Source organism: Pristis pectinata, chromosome 19 (assembly GCF_009764475.1).
Source record: "Pristis pectinata isolate sPriPec2 chromosome 19, sPriPec2.1.pri, whole genome shotgun sequence".
NCBI lineage: Eukaryota > Metazoa > Chordata > Chondrichthyes > Rhinopristiformes > Pristidae > Pristis > Pristis pectinata.
Genome location: NC_067423.1, coordinates 16,186,702 through 16,210,042, shown reverse-complemented (window position 1 = coordinate 16,210,042; position 23,341 = coordinate 16,186,702). Strand labels below are relative to the sequence as shown.

Sequence of the window (23,341 nt, the reverse complement as noted above, 5' to 3'; positions counted from 1 at the left end):
AATTGTTTTCTTTGGAATAACAAAAGCAGAGGAAGATTTAATTGAGGTGTATATAACTGAGGTGTCTTAAAAGAGTAAATGGGAAGGAGCTATTTTCTTTAGGTGAGGAGTCAAATATTGGGGCCATAGATTTAAAGTAGAAGGGTTAGAGGGGAGAAGAGAAAAAGTTTTTTTCATTCAAGAGGGGCCTGAATCTCACTGCCTGAAAGAGTGCCAGAGACAGAAGCCCTCTTCACTTTTATTTTAAAAGATGTATTTGGAAATGAACTTGAAAAGTTGTGACGTACAGGGCTACAAACTTTGCAATAGGTGGGATTGACTTGGTTTTCCTTCTGTTGACAGGAATGGATACAGTGAGCCTTCTGTGTTGTAAACTTTCTAAAATATAAAGGCATTGTCATATTCCTCTGGTTCTGTAGTGGGAGGATATTTTCCCCAAAATGACAAAACACAGCAAAAATTGGATGGTAAATGTTTACTGGCATGTCATTTCACGTCATATGTCAGTGATAATAAATATGATTCTGGCAACCAAAGTGGTAGGATATTCAAAATGTGATATTCTATCAGAAGCTCAGATGACAGGTCAGATTATATAATGACAGGGAAGATGAACTTTATCAAGATGTAGCTGAAGTAAAGCTAAGCCTAACTTTTTAAGGCCTGTTATTTGTAGTGAATGACATGGACCAACAGTCCTGAGATCCTGTAAGTGTAAAGGACGAACCAGAAAGGACATGGAAAGAGGGAAGTTTAAGATATTGACATTAAGAATGAGAGATTTAATATGGATTGGAAGGGAGGTAGTGAATGTGTCTGTCCCCCAAGGACACTGGAGAATCCTTGTGGAGCATGGTCATGTTCTTAACAATTCTGCAATGCTCTCCATAACTGCATAATCTCTGTCATAATTTTTTTCATGATTATGGAACATAGACAAATACACTAAAATGACAGGCAGAATAAAGTTATCTGGCCTACTAAAATGCTGGACAAAATCATCATGATTAAATGCCACCCAGCTGTCCTCAATCGGGAGTGGCTATCTGATTTTCTGAGAGAGGCAGAAACATAAATCCCATAGCTAATTTCTAACCTCCAAGTGGTGAAAGCTAGTCTAGGAGTACACATTGACATGCTTATGTTACCAGATATTTCATCTCCCTTTCAAAATGTTATTTCCACTCAACCAGGAACTTCTTTTGAAAGTGAGGAGAGCTTTAGAACTTGCTGCACAAGCAGGCAATTTGCTTTTCATAGATTCATCACTGGTTTAAAGTCCCTATCTAACCAAACCCCACCATCTTTAACCCCACCAGTTCAGATTAAGGGTCTCGAGCTGAAACTTGACTGTCCATTTCCCTGTACAGATGTTGCATGACTCTCGAGTTCCTCCAACAGCTTGCTTTTTGCTGCACTGTCTTTAATTACCATGTGGCACTTGATTTTCCCAACTCTTTCAAAGTGAAATAAGTAGACATTACTTATGGGTTGGCACGGTAGTGTAGCAGTTAGTGTGATGCTATTACAGTGCCAGCGATCAGGGTTCAATTCCCACCGCTGTCTGTAAGGGGTTTGTACATTCTCCCTGTGACTGTGGGTTTCCTCCAGGTGCTCCGGCTTCCTCCCACATTCCAAAGACGTATGGGTTAGTAGGTTAACATGGGTGTAATTGGGTGGCACGGGCTTGTTGGGCCAGAAGGGCCTGTTACCGTGCTGTACAAATTTTAAGTTTATATTATCATGTGGATTATCATAACCCCACTGCACAAAATTTAGATGTGAGAATTCTATCGACTTTTTTTGCTCCATATGCATGAATCTAATGTCCACCAATCAGAAGGGTCTGCAAGCATAGGTGAGAGAATCACCTTTTGTATAGAATTACATAGAATGTACAACACAGAAACAGACATTTGCCCTTACTGGTTCATGCCAGTGTTAATGCTCCAGTGGGTGTCCTCCCACTTCACTCAATCTAACCCTATCAGCATAGCCTTCTGTTCCTTTCAGAGATTCATGGAAGTTTATGGCACATAAAGAAGCTTTGGCCCATCATACCTACACCATTTCCTCTCTCTCTCTTTCTCCCTCGGTTACTTGCAAGAAAGGCTTAAACTTTATATTATGAAAAGCAGAAGTAGGCCATTCAGTCCCTGGTGCCTCCTCTGTCATTCAATAAGATTAGAGCTAATCTTTTGTCTTAGTGCCATTTTCCTGTACTTACTCCATGTCTCATGATGCTCCTTAATAGCCAAAAATCTATTGATCTCTATCTTCATTGAGTCTTCATAGCTCTCTTGTACAGAGAATTCTGGTGTTTCACCCCTTCTGGATGAAGAAATTTCTTTGTAAATCTGTAGTTTCTAAACTGGCCTCCTGAGTCAGTTTAGAACCTGCAGAAGCAAGGCATCCTTGATTCTGAGGTACTGCCTAAGAAGAATAATTTATCAAGTTACTACAGCCTACTCATGCTTCATACCTTTGTACTTTGTATTCCGTTTCAGATTGAACTAAATCACTTTAAATTTTCATGTAAAATTCTGTCATTTAAAATCACTCTTCCCTAAATGTCTCTTAACATTATTAATAATCTTACTTATTCAACAATACTGCATCTAAAATGGGTGAACCCGCTTTGATTCCTGAACATAATGAATTAGAGAACCATCCTGTATAACTCTTATGAATTTATCCTCTATGCTATTGTTGCTAATTTAGTTGCCCTACTGTAAATATAAACTAAAGTCCCCCGTGATTATTCTATTACTTTTGCTCCTTGCACCTCTAATTTCTTGATTTGTACTAGCCCTGCATTTCTATCATTGTTTGAGGGCATATAAACAACTCCCACTAAATTGTTCTCTCCCTTTCTGTTTCTTAGCTCCAACCAGCTAACTATACTTGATTTTTTTTTTGAGCTAAGCTCCTTTTCTCTCTACTGACTTTATCCCATTCTTTATTATCAGGACTCTTACTCCATTTTAATATTTAATTCTACATCTTGGTCTCTTTGCATCTGTGATAACTAGCTACTGGATTGTACCCACTTATTTCTAAATTGATTTATTATTGTCACATGTACCGAGGTACAGTGAGAAACTTTGTTTTGCCTGCCATCCATACAGATCATTTCATCACATCAGAGCTTTGAGGTAGTGCAAGGGAAAACAATGTGTGTCATTAATTTTTGTCTTGTTTTGACTGTTAGATGCATTATATCATTATGTTCCTATACCATTTTCTTTATCTGATTCTAAATGCAGACTTTTATGATTGTATTCTTTGGCCCTTCCTGACAGATTCTTGTTAAAGTTACCCATTTCATTACACTATGTTATCATCTTATACTTTTTAACTTCCAAAACTTCACCCATTTGGAGCCTTCCTCATCCTGCCAACCCTCCATCCTCTCCCCAACGCATTCTAGCTATTTGTTTTAAGTCCTTATCCACAGCCCTTGTCATTGGATTTGCTAGTACACTGGTTCTCAGCTGAGAAGTATATTTCCTCCTTAGTGTCAAAATACATTGGAACAGATATTAGTATGAATATTCTTCCCTGCCTTATTGAGTAATGTTAGGATCTGATCATATCTACATCATGCAGACAAGCAACTCCTTGATTTAATTTTAGGTTATGCTGAAGTTAATGATCGACAAGTGGCCTCAGAGACCATAGTTAGTAGCATCTGAATGAAATGTAGTGCACAAGTTCAGTGAAATTCCTGTTCACTGTCCTTTTATGTTTCCTGGAGATGGACACCTGGATAGCTTGATGCTATCTATCTACAATTTCACATAAATAATTTTTAGCGAGGGCATGACTGATTCCACTACCCCACTACCAAGCACATCTTCCTCTCCCCACCACTTTCTGCCTTTCGCAGGGACCACTCTCTCCACGACTTCCTAGTTTACTACTCCTCTTCCACTGCGCCCGCCATAGGTGCAACATGTACCCCAACACCACCTCCATCCAGGGACCCAAACAGTCCTTTCGGGTGAGACCAAGATTCACCTGCATCTTCCTTAATATCGTCTACTGCATTCGGTTCTCCAAGTGTGGCCTCCTCTACATTGGTGAGATCAAACGCAGACTAGGTGACCGTTTCGCAGAACGCCTGATCTCTGTCAGTAACTGCGATCTGCGTCTCCCTGTTGCCAGTCACTTCACCTTCCCCTCCCACACTATCATAGATATGTCAGTCTTCTGCCGCCTCCACTGCTAGGAGAATTCCAAGCGCAAACTGGAGGAACAGCACCTCATTTTCCGTCTTGGAACTTGCAGCCTAACGGCGTGAACATTGAATTCTCCCACTTCATGTAATCCCCACCCACCCCCCCCCCCCCCCACCACCACCACGCTGCTTCTTTTCTTCCTTTTCCTAGCCCATCTCTCTTTCCTATGCCTCTTTGTTTTCTCTCCTTACCGTTGACCCATCCCCCGGTGCATCTGCTCTCCCCTCCTCCCCCGCACCTGCCTATCATTATCTCTTACCTGCATCTACCTATCACCACCTTGTGCCCACCCCACCTCCCCTCTTTTGTCCACCTAGCATTGCTCTGCCTTCCCCTCTTATATATTGGGCTTCCCCTTTTCCTATCTTCAGTCGTGAAGAAGAGTCCTGACCCAAAACGTTGACCACCTGCTTTTCTCCATGGATGCTGCATTCCTCCAGCATCATAGTGTTTTTCATGTAGATTCCAGCATCTGCAGTCCTATGTTTCTCTAGTACTACTGAAGCTGGAGTGAAATGTTTGTAATCACATGGAATTATTATGGATTTCTGTTTTTTTTCCTGGAGTGATTGTGCTATATTGTTTCCAGGATGAACTGAAGCATTCATCCTGAACTGGAAGCAATCTGGGGAGAATTGAGTAGCATAGATGAAGTACTTTTCTCCACTTTTTTCCCCACCCCCACCCCATTATGTTTTGGTATCTAAACTGAAGTTGATAGTGTAGAGCTCACAGCTCCTGTGAAACTAGTTCACTACTGACCTCCAGAACTGTCTATGTGGAGTTTGCCCATTTTCCCCATGTGACCATGCTGGTTTCATTCAGGTGCTCTACTTTCCATCCACGTCCTAAAAATGTGGGGGTTGGTAGTTCAATTGGTCACTGTAAATTGCCCCTGGTGTGTACTTAAGTGGTAGAAACTGAGAATTGATGGGAATATAGGGAGGATAAAATGGGTTAGGGTTGGATTAGTGTAAAAATGGGTACAATGGCCAGCATGATCTTGGTGGGCTGAAGGTCTTGTTTCCATGTTGTATCTCTCTATGACACTGATCTTTCACAAAGACACAACACTGTGGATTCTGGAAATCTGAAATATAAATAGAAAATGTCAGAATTACTTATCAGCTAAGGTACAGTTTTTTGGAAAGAGAAGCAATTTCAAGTTGGTGATCTTTTGCCAAATGACCTTTTGAAAAATGTAAGGTGTAAGGATTTTAAGTACGGAGCTAGGGAGAGTGGGTGGGGTGGGCGGAGAGGACAGGACAAAAGCGAAAGTTGGATAGAAGAGAATGCAAGAGTGTTAAATAAACACTGCAATTATTATCAAGACCTGTTAAGCAAGGATATCAGAAGTTGTGGAACAAAGGATTAGTCATGATCTATTTGAAAGGTGGAGGACACTCGAGAGTTGAATGCTTCCTCATTCTCTAAACCAGCACTGATGTTACAGGCTCACTGATGTTACAGGCTCAATGTGCTGTGCTATACAATGTGAATCTCTAGCTGCATTCTTCTGTTGGCTGAATTCCCAAGCCAACCATGTCTCTGATGAACAAGGAATAAATAGAATGAAGGGACTTCTTGTTCCACTTTAACCCATCCCAAATAGGTCCAAGCAGGAAGTAAAAATCAAAGGAAGAATCTCATGCACTGACTGGGAGACAAGTTCAGAACACAACTGGAGTCACAGAAAGAGCAGCTCTATGAAATGTCATGTATGAGATAGGGAAACCAAGGGGAAAAAATTAGAAATATTTGCATTATTAGCAAAACAACTCATTAAATCAGCAGGCCAACTGCACAGACAGCAAACTGTTCAGCTCAACTGATCCGTTCCGGTGTTCATGCTGTGCACGAGCTTCCTCCCACCTCTCTTCAAGCTTCGTCAACATGGTCTTCTGTTCCTTTTCTGCTTTGTATGTTTGTCTAGTTTTACGTGAAGTTTGTCTGTGCTACTTGATTCAAACACATTATGTGATGGTAAATTCCACATTCCATTTAGTCTTTAGGTAAAGGAGTTTCTACCAAAGTCATATAGAACAGAACAGTACAGCACAGAACAGGCCCTTCAGCCCACAATGTTGTGCTGACACAGCTATTCCCTCCTACCTACAGAATGCCCATATCCCTGTATTTTCCTCTCATTCATAGAACATAGAACACTACAGCACAGTACAGACCCTTAGGCCCATGATGTTGTGCCGACATTTTATCCTGCTCTAAGATCTACCTAACCCTTCCCTCCTACATCCTAATGGCATATCCTTTTCTAGAGTGAAGACAGCCTCCTTCCAACCACCACCCCCCCCCCCCGCCCCCAACCTGTTACTGTTAGGTTTTACCTGTTAGCTTATAATTTCTCTTTTCTGGTTATTTAGAACAGTACATACAGTGGCTTGCAAAAGTTTGGGCACCCCTGGTCAAAATTTCTGTTACTGTGAATAGCTAAGTGAGTAAAAGATGAACTGATTTCCAAAAGGCATAAAGTTAAAGATGACACATTTCTTCACTACTTTAAGGAAGATTACTTTTTTATTTCCATCTTTTACAGTTTCAAAATGACAAAAAAGGAAAAGGGCCTGAAGCAAAAGTTTGGGCACCCTTCATGGTCAGTACTTAGTAACACCCCCTTTGGCAAGTATCACAGCTTGTAAATGCTTTCTGTAGCCAGCTAAGAGTCTTTCAATTCTTGTTTGGGGGATTTTCACCCATTCTTCCTTGCAAAAGTCTTCTAGTTCTGTTAGATTCTTGGGCCGTCTTACATGCACTGCTCTTTTGAGGTCTATCCACAGATTCTCGATGATGTTTAGGTCAGGGGACTGTGAGGGCCATGGTAAAACCTTCAGCTTGTGCCTCTTAAGGTAGTCCTTTGTGGATTTTGAGGTGTGTATAGGATAGTTTTCCTGTTGTAGAAGCCATCCTCTTTTCATCTTCAGCTTTTTTTTTTACAGACGGTGTGATGTTTGCTTCCAGAATTTGCTGGTATTTAATTGAATTCATTCTTCCCTCTACCAGTGAAATGTTCCCCGTGCCACTGGCTGCAACACAAGCCCAAAGCATGATCGATCCACCCCCATGCTTAACAGTTGGAGAGGTGTTCTTTTCATGAAATTCTGCACCCTTTTTTCTCCAAACTTTCCTGTGTCCTCGCCACAAAATTCAGCATCAGAAGTTTGCAAAGGAACATCTAAACAAGCCTGATGCATTTTGGGAACAAGTCCTGTGGACTGATGAAGTTAAAATACAACTTCATGGCCGAAATAAGCAAAGGTATGTTTGGACAAAAAAGGGTGCAGAATTTCATGAAAAGAACACCTCTCCAACTGTTAAGCACGGGGGTGGATCGATCATGCCTTGGGCTTGTGTTGCAGCCAGTGGCACGGGGAACATTTCACTAGCAGAGGGAAGAATGAATTCAATTAAATACCAGTAAATTCTGGAAACAAACATCACACCGTCTGTAAAAAAAAAAGCTGAAGATGAAAAGAGGATGGCTGCTACAACAGGATAACTATCCTAAACACACCACAAAATCCACAGTAGACTACCTTAAGTGGCACAAGCTGAAGGTTTTGCCATGGCCCTCACATCCCCTGACCTAAAAATCATGGAAAATCTGTGGATAGACCTCAAAAGAGCAGTGCATGCAAGACGGCCCAAGAATCTCACAGAACTAGAAGCCTCTTGCAAGGAAGAATGGGCGAAAATCCCTCAAACAAGAATTGAAAGACTCTTAGCTGGCTGCAGAAAGCATTTACAAGCTGTGATACTTGCCAAAGGGGGTGTTACTAAGTACTGACCATGCAGGGTGCCCAAACTTTTGCTTCGGGGCCCTTTTCCTTCTTTGTTATTTTGAAACTGTAAAAGATGGAAATAAAGTAATCTTACTTAAAATATTAAAGAAATGTGTCATCTTTAACTTTATGCCTTTTGGAAATCAGTTCATCTTTTACTCACTTAGCTATTCACAGTAACAGAAATTTTGACCAGGAGTGCCCAAACTTTTGCATGCCTCTGTATTTTTTCAGCAGGACTACCACTAACTAAGGCAGAATGATGTATTCAATTCCTGTGATTGGCCTTGGCTTATATTCATCAAAATGTTGTTCTCTAAGCTATGGGAACACAATACATAAACCAACAGGCTACTCGTTCAACATCTGCTCCAATCTTACTATCAATTCTGCAATTTCACCTCTGCTTCAGCTCATCTGCTGCTGAAAACTTGATCCATACTTTTGATGTCTCTGGATTTGCTTATTCCAACATTCTCTTTATCTGAATATCTGTTTTCAACCCACTCCGGCCTCTTGCATATTCCACCTTTAATCATTCTACCAATGCTGGTCATATTTTCAGCAGGTTAAGCCCTAAGATCTTGAATCCTTTCCCTAATATACTCCACCTTTCTTCAAACTACATGGTTTTTCCTCATGCTAACTAGAATCTCATAGTCCTTTGCTGCTGACCATCACACATTTACACTAATCACATTTTAGTCCCCAGGCAAGTGGTGGATATTCCATCTCATTTCTGCCTTGTGCTTTGTAGATGGTGAAGAGACTTTGGAGGCTTGGAAGTGACCCACCTGCTGTGGTATATTCAGACTCTGATGTGATCTAGGAGCCACAATACTTGTCTGACTAGACCATTTAATTTTCTGGTCAGTGGTAGCCCCCAGGTTGTTGTTGATGATGTCATTGAATATCAGAGGGAGGTATTATCCTCTCTGCTGCTGGGGGTGAGCATTGCAGATGCTATCAGCCTAAGCTTGTGTGTTTATCAGGACCTGGTGCATATGGAAATGGTGTATTTCATTATCTGAGGAGTTGTCAATGGAACAGAATGAGCAGTCATTAGCAAACATCTTCACTTGTAATGTTGTTATAGAGAGAAGGTCACTGATGAAGCAGCTCATGATGACTAGCTTAAGGACCCTGCTTTAAAGAACTACTGCCTTTGGGACTAAGATGATTAACATCCAAAAAACATAGCCATTCTCCTTTGTGCAAGGTTCAGCTATAGCCAAGGAAAAGCTTTCTTTCTGACCCTTTGTTGGTCCCTTGATGTCTCATTTGGTCAAATGCTATCTTGATGTCAAGGGATGCTACTCTTGCCCACGGTTTGAATTCAGCTCTTCGTCCACGTATGGATCAGGGCTATAAGGAATTGTGGAATGAGTAGTCCTGGAATATTAGTGAAGACATTGGTGAGTACCTCCTGCTTGATTGCACTTTCAATGACAACTATCATTTTATTACCCTGGGACATTCAGTGGCTGTGATTTGATGGTTTCACTGATTAAATTGGATGACGTGATCAAGGAAATTGTGTTGTGAATGGGATGGGAAGTTTTAATGACTCGACTGCACACTACAAGCTGGATATGTCCATCACCTACATACCTGTCTACATGGGTTTCTTCTCTCTTTGTTCAGTTTTCCTATCCTGGAACCTAAGTCTTGTCATACTCTCCAGAGCATTCTGTTCCTTCCTAAAGTGCACTGCCCAGAATTGAACTCAAAATTTTAGCTGGGCCCAAACTAATGAATTGTAATAGTTTGGCAAAATTTACTGGATCTTAAAGAGGGTTCCGTAAAACTCTTTGTGTATAAATCTAATACAAGTAGAACTATAAACAAGGTAATCATTTGGAAACCTGGGCTTGTCATAAAGGAAGGCAAAAAAGTCACATAGGCCAAGAAATTGGGCAGATGAAACCAGGTGGGGGAGGGTGATATCTAGGTAACAAGGGAGTGGGGAGAAGGGGATGGAAAAAGTGAACAAGGGGGAAAGAGAACCTGGGTGGACTGGTGAGAGTGGGAATGGAGCATTGGGGGGGCTGGGGGGGGTAAGAAATTACCTGAAATTGAAAAATTCTATGTTTTTGCAATTGGGCCTCACCATGGCGGTGGAGAAGGCCAAGGTTAGAACGGGAAGAGGAATTGAAATGATGTGGAACTGGAAGCTCAGGATGGCCATTGCAGATAGAACACGGGTGCTCTGTAGAATGGTCGCCTAGTCTACACTTAGTCTTGCTGATGTAGAGGAGGCCACATTGTGAGCACCAGATGTAATAGACCAGGTTGGAGGAGTGCACATGACTCTCCACCTCATCTGGAAGAGAAGTTTAGATCCCCGGATGGTGGTGAGGGAGGATGTGTTGTACCTCCTCCCATTGCAGGGGAAAGTGCCAAGGGATAGGGAGGGTTGGGTGGGAAAGGATGAGCAGGCCAGGGAGTCTCAGAGAGAGTGGTCCCTGCAGAAAGCAGAATGGGGGGAGGGGAGTGGAGAGGGGAAGATGTAGTTGGTGGTGGGATCCCGTTAGAGTTAGCAGAAGTGGCGAAGGATGATATGCTGGAAGTGGAGGCTAGTGGAGTGAAAGGTGAGGACTAAGAACTATTTCTTTTCTGTCTGGGAGAGGGAGGAGAGCAGGCATGTGGAAAATGGAGGAAATGCATGTGAGGGTTCCACCTACTATGGCCAGGGGAAACCACATTTCTTGAAGGAGGACTTCTCAGACATTCTAGAGTGCAAAGCCTCATCTTGAGAGCAGATGCAGCAGAGATGGAGAAACTAACAGAAGGGTCCTGAAGAAGGAGGACACTTCAGAAGTCCTAGAGAGGAAAGCCTAAGTTTCTCTGCCTCCAACACATCTGCTCTCAAGGTGAGGCTTTCCATTCGAGGGCTTCTGAAATGTCCTCCTTCAAGAAACATGGCTTCCCCTGCCACATATCCTCCATTTCCTGCACATTTGCTCTCACACCACCCACCCCACCCCACCACCCCTCCACTTGCTTCCCAGACAGAACAGAGAGAGAGCACTTCCCTGTTCCTCACCTTTCACCCCACTAACCTCTGCATCCAGCATGTCATTCTTCACTTTCTAGAACGCATTAGCACATTTCTGCCAATTAATTCTAGGATAGCTGCAGACCAATACGGAGTGAAGTTTTCACAACTTTTTAAAATAGTGATAGTAGTTTATTTTCAGAGAAAGTCTTACCTAGGAATGAAACTGCATTCCTGGTTTTATCATGCACTTTGCATAGAATTTACAACTTGGAAACCAGGTTTATTCGATTCAAATGATCTCTGCTGGATTTCGTGTTCCACTGACTCTTGTTTGCCGTCTGAGGCACACCTAATTATTAATTGATAAGATAATCAATAAAATCTGGTATTGCATTTATCACTCTTTGTTTCATCAGGCACAGCAAGAAATAATCAAACTGTTCTAGTGCCAACAATAATTAAAAGCCTGAACTTTATCTCTATGTTGGTTGTCTTGAATGTTCAGTTTTTCTCAATAATCTTTATTTCCTCCACATTTAAATTCAAAATTACTTTTCAGCAGAAAACAATAACCCCATAGCTGTCTGCATTGAAGTTTTGGCTATAAATAGAAAACTTTGCTCTATAGCTAATGCTTTTTTGATATTGTATACACTGTATACAATGTGTAGAGCTGCTGGTCAAATGCTGGTGTATTAGACAAAAAAAATGGCTAGACAAAATGTATCCATAGGTGATTCACGAGCTAGTGACTAACTGTCATCATGCCTGTGGATAAATTTGCCTGTAATTAGCAGTGCATTCATAGAACTAATAACGGGGCTAGTTTTGGTTTAACTTATCCATACAACAAGGATAGTAACAAAGTAAAATGATACTAATAATAGGCTGAATCACATGGAGCTCGTGGGAAGATGTGATTGCCTTGAGCTTTAGTTGATGCATAATTCACTGAAGATCTGAATAGAATAATGGATGTTCAACCTAGTGTGAATCAACAGTGTAGTGAAAGATCCCAAGGCACTTGACAGAATATTTTAGAACAAAATTTGACATCAACCACTGGACACATGCAGATATTCAGAGCATTACAGGCCTGGAAGAAATAATACTTGGGTATAGCCATGAAGCATATTGAAAACAAAGGTGAGAATTTTAAAACTGAAATGTTGTTTAACTGGTAGTCAAAGTGGTTTCCAAGCACAAGAGATGGCTGCAAAAGACTTTGTGTGTGTGTGTGTGTGTGTGTGTGTGTGTGTGTGTGTGTGTGTTAGAACATGGGCATGGAGTTCTGCCAGCCAGGATTGCATTGAATAGTTATATCCGGAGGAAACAAGCATGGTTGAGGGTTTCTGTAGCAAATGAGTTGAGCCAAGAGCAGAATTGGGTGTCGCTTTGGAGATGGAAATAACTGGTCTTGGTGAAGGGCTGGATATATACCTCCAAAAGTTTACTTTGAGGCCAAGTAGGACACCATGTTTGCAAGCAGTCTGATTCTATTTCACTCGCTTGCTAAGAAGAAGGTTGAAGTTGGTAATTAAGAAATGGAATTTGCGGCAAAGACGTGGTTTCAGTCTTTCTTACATATAGTTTGGAGAAACATCTGCTTATCTGATACAGTATGTTATATTACTTAGAGACACATAAATGATAGAAAAATAGGAGGCTATGTGGGAGGGAAGGGTTAGATAGATCTTGGAGCGGGATAAAATGTCGGCACAACATTGTGGGCCGAAGGGCCTGTAGTGTTCTATGTTAGAGATGGTGGCAGAGGGGTCAAGGGAAGTGATAGTTGGGAACAACCAGATGAGGCTGGCGTGGGTGTAGAAACTAATACTTGAGTTGCTTTTGCTTTTACATAACTCATTTTCATATTGGTCAATTTGAGACTTCTGGGAAAAACTCCACCCACACAAAATCAGAATTGGATTCTTCAAAGGATTAGGCTGATCATCTATTACAGGAAATACAGGTTTTTGTGCACTTAGATTCTGTCAGATTTACTTACAGATTTAACAATCATTTAGCTCATTAAAAATTCAGGCATCTGAGAGGTTTGTGTCTGGATAACAAATGTGTATTTTCACTGAGATACCAGGAGAGGCCAGCAAGAATGCACACTATACTTCGAATGAAAACAATGAGAAGTAAGGTGAGCTAAATCAACTAATGTTAGTTAGCTGATGCAAGTTAGAGCCTTTGGGTTACAAGAGTAGAGGAAAAGCCAGTTGAATGATTTTCCTGATTCCTGGATGGAATAGTATTAGGTCAGAGTTGGTAAGTTTTGATTTTAGTGCACCAAGGATGTGGAGAGGGAGAAGCGGAACTTGTTTTAGAAGATTAGCTAAGAAGGGGGAAGTGTTTGAACATCGGGGAAAGCAAGGGGTGAATTTACTGCAATGAGTAATGAGCAAACACAGACCCAAGCTTGCAAGTTATCAAGGACAAAATGAGAGGCAATCTACCTTGCATCACAAGTAGCAGTCAGGAGCTTGAATCTCATCCTTGAATGGGACCTTGATGCACACATTCACATGCTTTATGTGTATAAACTTTAACCCTTCTGTGTCTTTATTGATAAAATCAAAGAGCATGTGTTTGAATGATCATGGTTGATTTTTTTTCTTTGATTGCTGTTTACTACTTATTTACAAGAACATAGAACAATACTGCACAGGGACAGGCCCTTCAGCCCACAATGTCTATGCTGACCACAATGCCAATTTAAACTAATCTGCTTTGCCTGCACATGGTCTATATCCCTCCACTCCCTGCCTGTTCATGTGCCCATGTAAATGCCTCTAAACGTTGCTATCATATCTTCTCCCCTGACAGTGCATTCCAGACACCTACCACTCTTTATATATTTTTTAAAAATAACTTGCCTCACAGATCTCCTTTAACCTTCCCCTCTCACCTTAAAGCTATGCTCTCTAGTATTTGACATTTCCACCTACGATAAAGACTCTCTCAGTATCTGCCCTATCTGTTCCCTCATCATCTGGCATAAGGCATGCTGACCATCCCTAATAAGCCCTGCTTTTCCAGATGTCAGTAAATCCTATCTCTAAGGATCTTCTCCAATTATTTTTCTACCTCTGATATATGGATCACTGGCCTATAATTTGCTAGATTATCCCTACTCCCCTTCTTAAAGGAACAATATTGGCTATTTTCAAGTACTCTGGGACCTCACCTTGGTTAAAGGGGATACAAAGTTTCTGTCAAAGCCCTGGCAATCTCCTCTTTTGCCTTTCTCAATAACCTGGGATAGATCCCATCAGGCCCTGGGAACTTTTTTTTACCTTAATGTTCTTCAAGAGACCCAACACCACCACCTTCATGATGTCAACATGCCCTAGAATATCAGCATGTGTCTCCCTGATCTCACTATCCTCCATGTCCTTCTCCTTGGTGAATACTGATGTCAAGTACTCATTTAGTAGCTTACCCACTTCCTCTGGCTTTGTCCTTGGGTGGTCCTACCCTCTCCCTACCTAACTTTTTTTTAATGTATGTATATGACGCCTTGATCCTACTTGCCATTTGTTTGAACGATATCTATTAAGAGTTAGCCAGTTGCAGAGTGAAGCTCCCTCTGCTCTTCCAAACCCATGCACCTGAACTGTATCCTCCGAGGATACTTTCATTTCCCACAATGGTCAACCTCTTGGTTTTTCAACACTAGATTTCCCCATTTCATATTGCTTTCATCATATTTTGGTCAGATTTGCTCTGTTGCACACCATTCATTGGGAAGTGAATGGAGACAACCTCAGTCTCATTTTGTATGATAACTTTTTATAGCAACTGGACCCAGTAGACTTGGGTTTGACTATTCTTACATTCTCCTGTTCTCTCCTTGTTATCTCTGACTCGCCTAAAGCCTTGTTAACTGTTGCTGCCCATTTGTTGGATCATTTGAGCATTGACTAAGATAGAATTTCTTCACTCCATTTTAAGTATTTCAACACAGTTCATAGTGTGCATGCATTATTTATTTTCTTGTTGCAGCACTTTGCAGTCACTTACATTAAAGTTCATCTACCATTATCCTGTCGACTTGTCCAACTCTTGAATTCCACCATCTTTCCCCATCCCCCTTTGGTAAGTCTGCAAATTTGACTGCTTTTTAATTGAGTTGCTGATTCCAGGTCATTTAATTAAACAACACATTTCATTTGGATATCATTGGTATTGTGCCATAGGATGTTCCCCTGTTATCAATTTTGTAATCTTCGGAGGGTTCAGTGCTCCACCCACCCTCTTCTCCACTTCTCTATCAAGTGTTTATTGTTTTCTACACTTTAGCTAGTTTCTTTTCTATTTCTTAGCTTGGCCTGAATCTCACTATGCTTTGCGTTTTTAATTGTTAGTCCTTTCAGTGTCAGATAGGACTAGTCACCATTCATTAGGTTGTCACCTCTCCAGGGAAGCCTAATAGGTTGATTGGGTGGTTATCTTTCCCCTTCCGAATCTGTTCTGAGAGATGTGATCTTGATTCTTGTTGTTTGGCATGTACTCACTATTATTTTACATGGATTAATGGATTTGAGGTATCAGTTTTCTATCTCTTTTTGATTGAGGACCTTGCAGGATTGCTCGTAAATTCACCTCCTCACTTATCCCACTCCATCTCTCAGCACTGCGGGATAAGTGCCAGCTATTCTGACCTGTTGAGCACTCTCATTTTTGTTGTAACAATGTCATTAAATCTCCTTAGGTCTTTTTGTCTGGAGATGTTACTCAACCCTTCCTTGAGTTCTTTCCCAAAATGGTGTTCGGATGGGCAATGATCCTATTGAATGGCAGAAGGCTTAAGGGGCTGAATAGCCTACTCCTACTCTGACTTCTTTTCAATGGTCTTGTACTTGGCAACAAACCCTCCACTGCACTCTTGGGGAGCGAGTTCCAAAAATTCATGACTCTCTGGGTGAAGAAATCTCTTGTCTCTGTCTCTGTCTGTCTCTGGAATGGCAACACTTCATTTTGAAACCTTGACCCTTGGATCTAAACACCTGAGCCAGGAAAAACATCAACCGTGCTTCTAATGTGTTACACCCCAAAAGAATTTTGTACATTTCAACTTGGATTCTAATTTTCTATTTACTTAAGTAAACTAAGAGATTAGTACCATGCAGAAAACATGCTCTGGCAGAAGCTTACCCCCCTTCCCCATTTGAAATGGTAACCTATCTTTTCAATTTACATTTGCATATTTGTAGCACTTCCTATTTTTATTTTACATTTATGACATATGGGGTTTGCTAAAATTCAGTGGTTTTTTGTTTGACTTTTTATTTTGAATAATTCACAAATTCAAATTTAAAAACCTCAGATGCTTTGCATTTTTATATGGTATCTGATCATACAAACGGACACAGTAGTCAAATTATACACCGAAAACTCATTAACTGTAATGGAATACATGAACAATTTGCTTATTGATATCGTTTGAGAATAAATGTTGTCCAGAAAAAAACTCTGCTGGTCCACTTTGAATAGTTCCACGTGATCTTTTACGTCCATTTGTTCAAATAGAGTGAGCCTCAGTTTAAGGTTTTATTGGAAAGATTGTCCCTACAACTATACAATATTAACTTGATGCAGAACTGACCTGCCAACTTAGCATATGCTCATTCCTCTGGATATTAAGATAGATTGGAACTGACTGTGACACCCCAGAGTCAAAAAATGTTAAGGCACACTTTTCTAAATTATAGCCTTTTAGATGAACTTCTGGCATGGGTGTTACATTGCTACACCAAAGAGCAGAGCAATATCAATTGCAACTTGTTAATTTCAATGAGCATCAAAACTGTTCAGTTCAACGTGACTAATACCTGATGAATGAATTACTGACTGCTTATTCTTGCCATCTAAAAATAGATCAGCTATTGGGTTGGTCTGTCTTTGGAATTTTTTTTCATGAACTGTAATACTCTCTAGAGTAATTCACTGTCAAAACGATGAACAGAATATTTTACTAGCATACTCTTTTGAGAAACTGAATGCAGTTTATTCAGGTCAAACTAAGCCTATCCAATTGCATGCTTCCAGATCCAGTATAATGGTTCCCTGACTGATGTACTTAAACAGTACATTCTGATTCAAAAACTCTCTTTGGGGTGCTCAACCTTGGAATGTGTCACAGTGCATGTTGAAACTTGACCAACATGCACACATTGACCTTTGTTAGAGATAGTCATTGTGCAGGGAGCAGGTATTCCAAGGATTTTCCTTCCTTGGCACAGGGCATTTTGGCTTATCTCTTGCCACTCTACATGAGAATGCTAACTGGGCACAAATTGGAAATCCATCCAACTTTATATTTCCTTACAACCCACCTCTCGGTGTTACGGGTTAGGTTACTATTTGGTGAATGTTCCTTTAAGACATAGCACAGTTGTGTGTGTGGCATGATTATGACAACAACAGGAGATAATGACGTGCTGACATTTTGGAGCGGTCAGTCAGAGAAGAGAAAGAGGGAGAGAGACACCTGCCTGCTGGTCTCTGTATGGATGGATGAAAAACAATAACTGTGTCCGTCACTACAATCCACGTATGGATCTTTGGAATAATTCAATGGAGTTCACTTTGTCGTTAACCTGTAGAAGGAAACAGGTATTTGTGTGGACAGCCACATCTCGAATGCCTTTGGGGTAGCAGATACTTCGAAACAAAGCAGTGAAGATCATCAGTGACTGAGGTGTCATATGGGTTCCATCGTGGAACATATGGATTTCGTAATTTCTCTCTATTTTCTCTCTACATCTTCTCTTCAGTCAGCGGTGGTTTTGCAGAAGCTCTTGCTCACGTTTCACCTTATGGCTTGCTGAACTGAACTTTGAGAACTATTCCTGGACTTGGAGTTTGGGAATTTGCCACACACACACACTTCGGGTGTAGTTTTTGGGGTTAATGTTTGATATCTAACATTTTTACTTCTAGCATTCTAAAATTTTTATTTTTTATTTTTCTTATTTATCATCAGTAGTTATTAATAAAATAGTTTCTAACACTTATACATGACTTGGTGTGTTTCTTTTGTTGCTGGTACGTAACATTGGACCAAACCCATCAATCCTACTCCCCCGCTATTTCCCTATAACCTATGCTTTTACAAATACCCATTAACTTTCCCCTGATTCACCTACTACCCACATGAACGAGGTGGTAATTTACAGTAGCCATCAATAAGCGACCAATCAATAAGTTTTTGGGACGTGGACGTACCCAGGGGAAACTCATGCAGTCATACAGAATGTGCAAGCTCCACAAGACAGTGCCAGAGGTCAGGATCAGACCTGGGTCACTGGAGTAAGGCAGCAGCACCACCTGCTGCACCACTCTGCCACTCCACATTGCTATCAGAAACCCAAGGAAGTTACTTTTCTATAAACATAAACAATAATATCTGTGTATTATAAAGTGCAAGTATTCTCATCCAATGGTGAATCACACTGAGTGCAAAGAACTCATTATTAGCAATTAATTAATTTTTCTTCTTGAGATGTGCCTGAGACATGCTACATCTAGTTCTCTCTGCAGTTCAGCTACAATATACAGTTTTTCATTTTATTTACTCTGTCAAAACCATTCAGGATCTTAAACACCTCTATGGACCTCATCTTTTAAGGACAATAATCCAGCTCCTCTAGTCTCTCCTCCACATTACTGAAATTCCTCATCTCTGTTACAACTCTAGTAAACCTCTTCTGCAGCTTGCTACCAAATTGTATCACTTCACACTGCATTGTTGGATTTTGTCCTGCCATGTGTCATCCCATTTCACCATTCTGTCTTGATGCTCCCGATGTCTACTTTGTTTTTTAATTAAAGCATTATTGTTGTCTCTGGGGAAACACTACTGAAAGCCATAAGGTATTCCATTATCCTGTGTTTTAATCACCACATCTACTTTTACAAGTTCTATCTCTATTCATCTCTGTTTCATACTAATCAGTTTGGTTTAGTTGGTAGCTCCCTCATTTGAGTCAGAACATTGAGTTGAAGGCGCACACCCTTGGAGTTCCACTCTAGAACTATACTGAAGAATTCTTGGAGTGTCTGAGCTGATGGTCTTTGATTGAGATGTTAAGCTGTGATACCATGTTGGGCAGAGCAGTGAGTTCTCTTGGAGTCTTGACCAACATTCATCCCTCATCCCAGTTTGTCATTGTTGTTTGTGAAGCTTTCTTCTGAGTTGTAAATACTACATTTGCCTGAATAGAATTCAGTCTTTACATGACAAGCAAGAGGTAAACTTGAATTGATTGTGAGCTGACAGATATTAGATACTGTTATAAATAAAAGGAGAATAGTATTAAAGTGTGAAACAGCCATGAATTTAAGAGAAAAAGGAAAAGAAATAGCATTGATACTAGAAAATTTATTTTGGAGTACAATTTGAGGATCAATGTGTGTTGGAGAACAGAAGAGTGGCCAGTTTGTGCCACTTTCATAAGGAAGAGGCAAAGCTAATTTAAGTAATTGCTGACCAACAAAACATAGCATCTGTAGCAGAGAGGGCTATGCAACCTTTACATTTCTAGAAGGAATAAGTAATTAGAAGCAGCTTCAAAAAGGAAGATTGTACTTGAAATAGTTGGAGTTGTTCATTTTTAGGAGGTGGAGAATGTGGTTGACAGATTGCCATATGGGTGACTATTTCTAGAAGAGTAAGGATAGAATATTCAAATCGGAAAGTAGTGGTTAAGGACAGTTCCTTGGAAGTGAGGGGCAATATCTCTGTTCTGCTTAGGGTGCAATGTGAGTTCACTGTGAGCGTTATTTGAATACAAAGTAAGAGGAAATGGTGTCCAGATTTGCAGATAATACCAGAACAGGTATTTATAAATAATTCTGAAGACCAAAGGAAGCTGCAAAAGTATATAAGTAGGATCACGGAATTAGTGAAATGTGGTTGATGAAATTCAATGTCAATAAGTAGGAGCTGACACATTTCAATTTAATGTAAAATTAAACTTTGAACAGCAGAAGCTTGTTTGAAGTGGAAGAGCAACAGAATTTGCAGGTTCACGTGATATTTAAAGTAGCACCTGAAGCACAAAGTGGTGAGTAATTTAAAGCAGATTCTACTTGAGAACAAGTTCAGACTTGAATTTGAAGGAAAATAGGATCAGTGCGGGCACTCGGGATTGGGATAACTGCTTGTGTGAAGTATAAATACTGCCATGGATTAGGATAATTACAATGTAACTTGTTTAATTTGAAAAACTTAAGATATTGTAATATGTGTTGAGGCATAAATCATTTGTAATAGCCAAACCATGACTTCATGATTCACCTCACCTTGGCTTGTTGTTGGTGTGCTGTGTTGTGAGCTTTGCCCCTTCTCCCTAGCCTCTGAACAGAAAGTATTCATTTCGTATGTTTTCAAAAAAAAAAGAGAAGTATGGTTTAATGTTCTTGGTGCAGAGCAAAAATGGAAGTTTGAGATGAATGGGTGATTCGAGCTGACTATTAATTTTGTTAGTAACGAATGGAAATTCTGCTTTCAAAGGTTAATAACTTTGCCATGAGGAAGTTACTTCTGGGTAATTAGTATTTTCATTTTTAGACTGGCTGAATCACAACTCAGGAAGTTGTTGCTTCCTTTTCAAAAATTCGTTCTGTATAGTTTCAAACAGAAAATCTCTTGGCACCAACCCGACAGCCTTCCGAGGTCTCTACACTCCTTTAATTCTGGCCTTCTCTGTAGCTCCAATTTCTTTAGCTGCAGTGTTGGTGGCTGTGTCTTCAGCTGCCTGGGCTCTGGATTTTCCTCCTCATATCTTTTTATCCTTGCTTCAGATGATCCTTAATATCTGCTTGTTTGACCAAGTATTTCCATGTTGCTACAGACATTTGTCTAAGTGGCTCGGTATCAAATGTCCTCTGATGTTCTGTGAAATGCTTTGTGGAGTCTTACTATTTTAAAAGTGCTATATAAATTGCAGATTTTTGTGCGATATTCATTACCATTGTCTTCATTGTTTTCAGGTTGGACTTTAAGGAGCTTAGAGTGATGGCCATGCACCCACGGAGGATTCGGTTAAAACCATGGCTTCTGGCACAGGTTGACAGTGGGCATTATCCTGGGCTCCAGTGGCTAGATGAGCAACGGAAGCACTTTCAGATCCCATGGCGGCATGCCACCAGGCACGTCCCAACCCAGGATGACGACAACACCATTTTCAGGGTGAAGTTCAATTATGGTTTGCTTTGTGCAAAGTTTTTCTGCTGTAATTGGAGGTGCTGAGGGAAGCTGGTGAACGTAATAGAGACATTTAAGGCTGGGGTGATTTTAACTCAAGTCACCTTTGAAAGGGCAGGAAACTTGTGCTGACTTTATACATTGCTTGCTGATTATTTCTCCTCACTGACTGAAGGAATGTTAAATCGGCACGTCAACCAAACCAACCGTGACATCCTGATGGGTAGTTTTGGTTAAAGGTGTTCCCCTGGGAACCTGGACTGGAGTTAGTAGTGAAGCAGACTCTGTAACCTAACACAATGCTTTATATAATAAAATAAATTCCTTTCTTAGTCTTCACACATAGCTACAAGAAATGTAATTAAAAAATTAGATCATAAAAATAATCTTGTTTTTGGTTTGGATAGACCTCTGTGATATCTGCTGGTCCACCCTCCTCCCCTCCCACCCAGATCTTATCCTTTTCCTGAATTCCCATTGAATTTCTGTCCCTTGACCCTTGCCACTAAAACATTGTGGGCTGTTACAGTGAAGGTATTTTACGTATGTAAAGAAACAAAGACATTGCAGTTCATAGTCAGTAAAGTACTTTTGAAGTATAGTTGCTACTGTAATGTAGAAAATATGGTAGTGAATTGAAAGATACCCAGGACATCAAAACAAACTGTCTGCCACTTTGCAATACTGTCATAAACTTTTTTACATAAGAAATGGGCATGAGTAGACCAGTCTACCCTGGGACACAGTCCACCCTTCATTAAGATCGTGGCAGTACATTCTTAGCCTTATCACCAGTTTCCCACTCAGTCCTATATCCCTTGGCCCCTTTGTAGTTTAATTATCTGTCAGTCTCCATCTTGAATGTATTCAATGACCCCACGTCCAGAAGTTTCTGAGAGAAAATTCCAAAGACTCTTGACTCTGAGGGAAGAATCCTGAGAAGGTGGACAGTTTTGAGAAGGTGGACAGTTTTGCATCTCATCTGAAAGATAATATTTCTGAGGGTGAACACTTCCTTTGTGCGGTAGTGAAGCAGCATCATAGATTGTGCTTGAGACATTAGAGTGAGACTTGAATCTGCAACATATTGTCAAAAAAACAACTTAAATTTCTAAAGCACCTTTGATGCAGTAAATATCCCAAGACACTTAATGACAGTGTAATCAGACAAAAATGGACACCAGGCAAAGAAGTTGCTTTTGGAGGGAGGTCTAAAAGCTTGGCCAAAGATGGGGAGAATATTGAACTTGAACCATAGCTGATGAATAAGTTGTATTTGTTCTATATTTCCTGGGTGACCTTGTGTGTTTTTTCTATACCTAGGCTTGGGCAGTGGAGACAGGCAAATATCATCAGGGGGTTGATGGCCCAGACCCTGCTAAATGGAAAGCAAACCTCCGCTGCGCACTCAACAAGAGCCGCGAATTCAAACTGATTTATGATGGTACCAAGGAAACCCCGATGCAGCCATACAAGATCTACCAAGTGTGTGACATTCAGCAGTCCAACGGAGGCAACATCACTCCAGGTGGTGACTGCAGGAAAATGATAGTCTACTTAACCCCTCTGTCCTCTTCTTTTTTGTTTTATTCTGCTCTCAAATGCAAGATATGTGAAACTGATTTTGCATTGTACATTAATCTATTTCACTTTTTGGTATTAATTCAAAAGGAATTAGGCTAAGGATTATAGGTGTTAGACCAGCAAATCCCCCTCTGGCAAGAAGAATTGGTGAATTCAATAAATGTGGCTAGCTGTGGGGTGCAGCCAGGATACAGTGACTGCAGGTATTGAAAAACATCAGGTCTACATAAGAAAAGAAATACAACTAGTCCCCTAATCTGTCACTAATATCTGGTCTAACCTACACGTGACGCGAGTTCCACATTTTGAGTTGCCTGGATTTCATTACATTTGGGTCCATCGGGGAAACAAGAATGGACAGGTTCGACCATTTCCTGGTTCAATCACATCTTCAAGAAGAGAGATGCAAGTGCAAACAGGAAAGGTGCCTGGAAACGCATCAATGCAAGTCCCCAGTTGTGTCTCCCACCACCTTGCTCACTACCTTTCTCTCCTC

General features: G+C 40.7%; 1 protein-coding gene across 5 annotated transcripts in view; it reads left to right on the top strand.

Annotated features, from left to right (window-relative positions):
- LOC127580465 (interferon regulatory factor 6-like) overlaps window positions 1–23,341 on the top strand; it is a 49,478-nt gene that overhangs the window by 17,382 nt on the left and 8,755 nt on the right. For 4 of the 5 annotated variants that reach the window (XM_052033974.1, XM_052033978.1, XM_052033973.1 and 1 more), the window contains exons 2-3: window positions 21,048–21,246; window positions 22,585–22,789. In XM_052033974.1, coding sequence (XP_051889934.1) covers window positions 21,073–21,246; window positions 22,585–22,789 — 379 coding nt within the window. In that variant the 5' untranslated portion in view covers window positions 21,048–21,072. Of the gene's footprint in view, window positions 1–15,053; window positions 15,147–21,047; window positions 21,247–22,584; window positions 22,790–23,341 lie in introns of all 5 variants that reach the window. The other variant, XM_052033976.1, reaches the window with a different exon arrangement.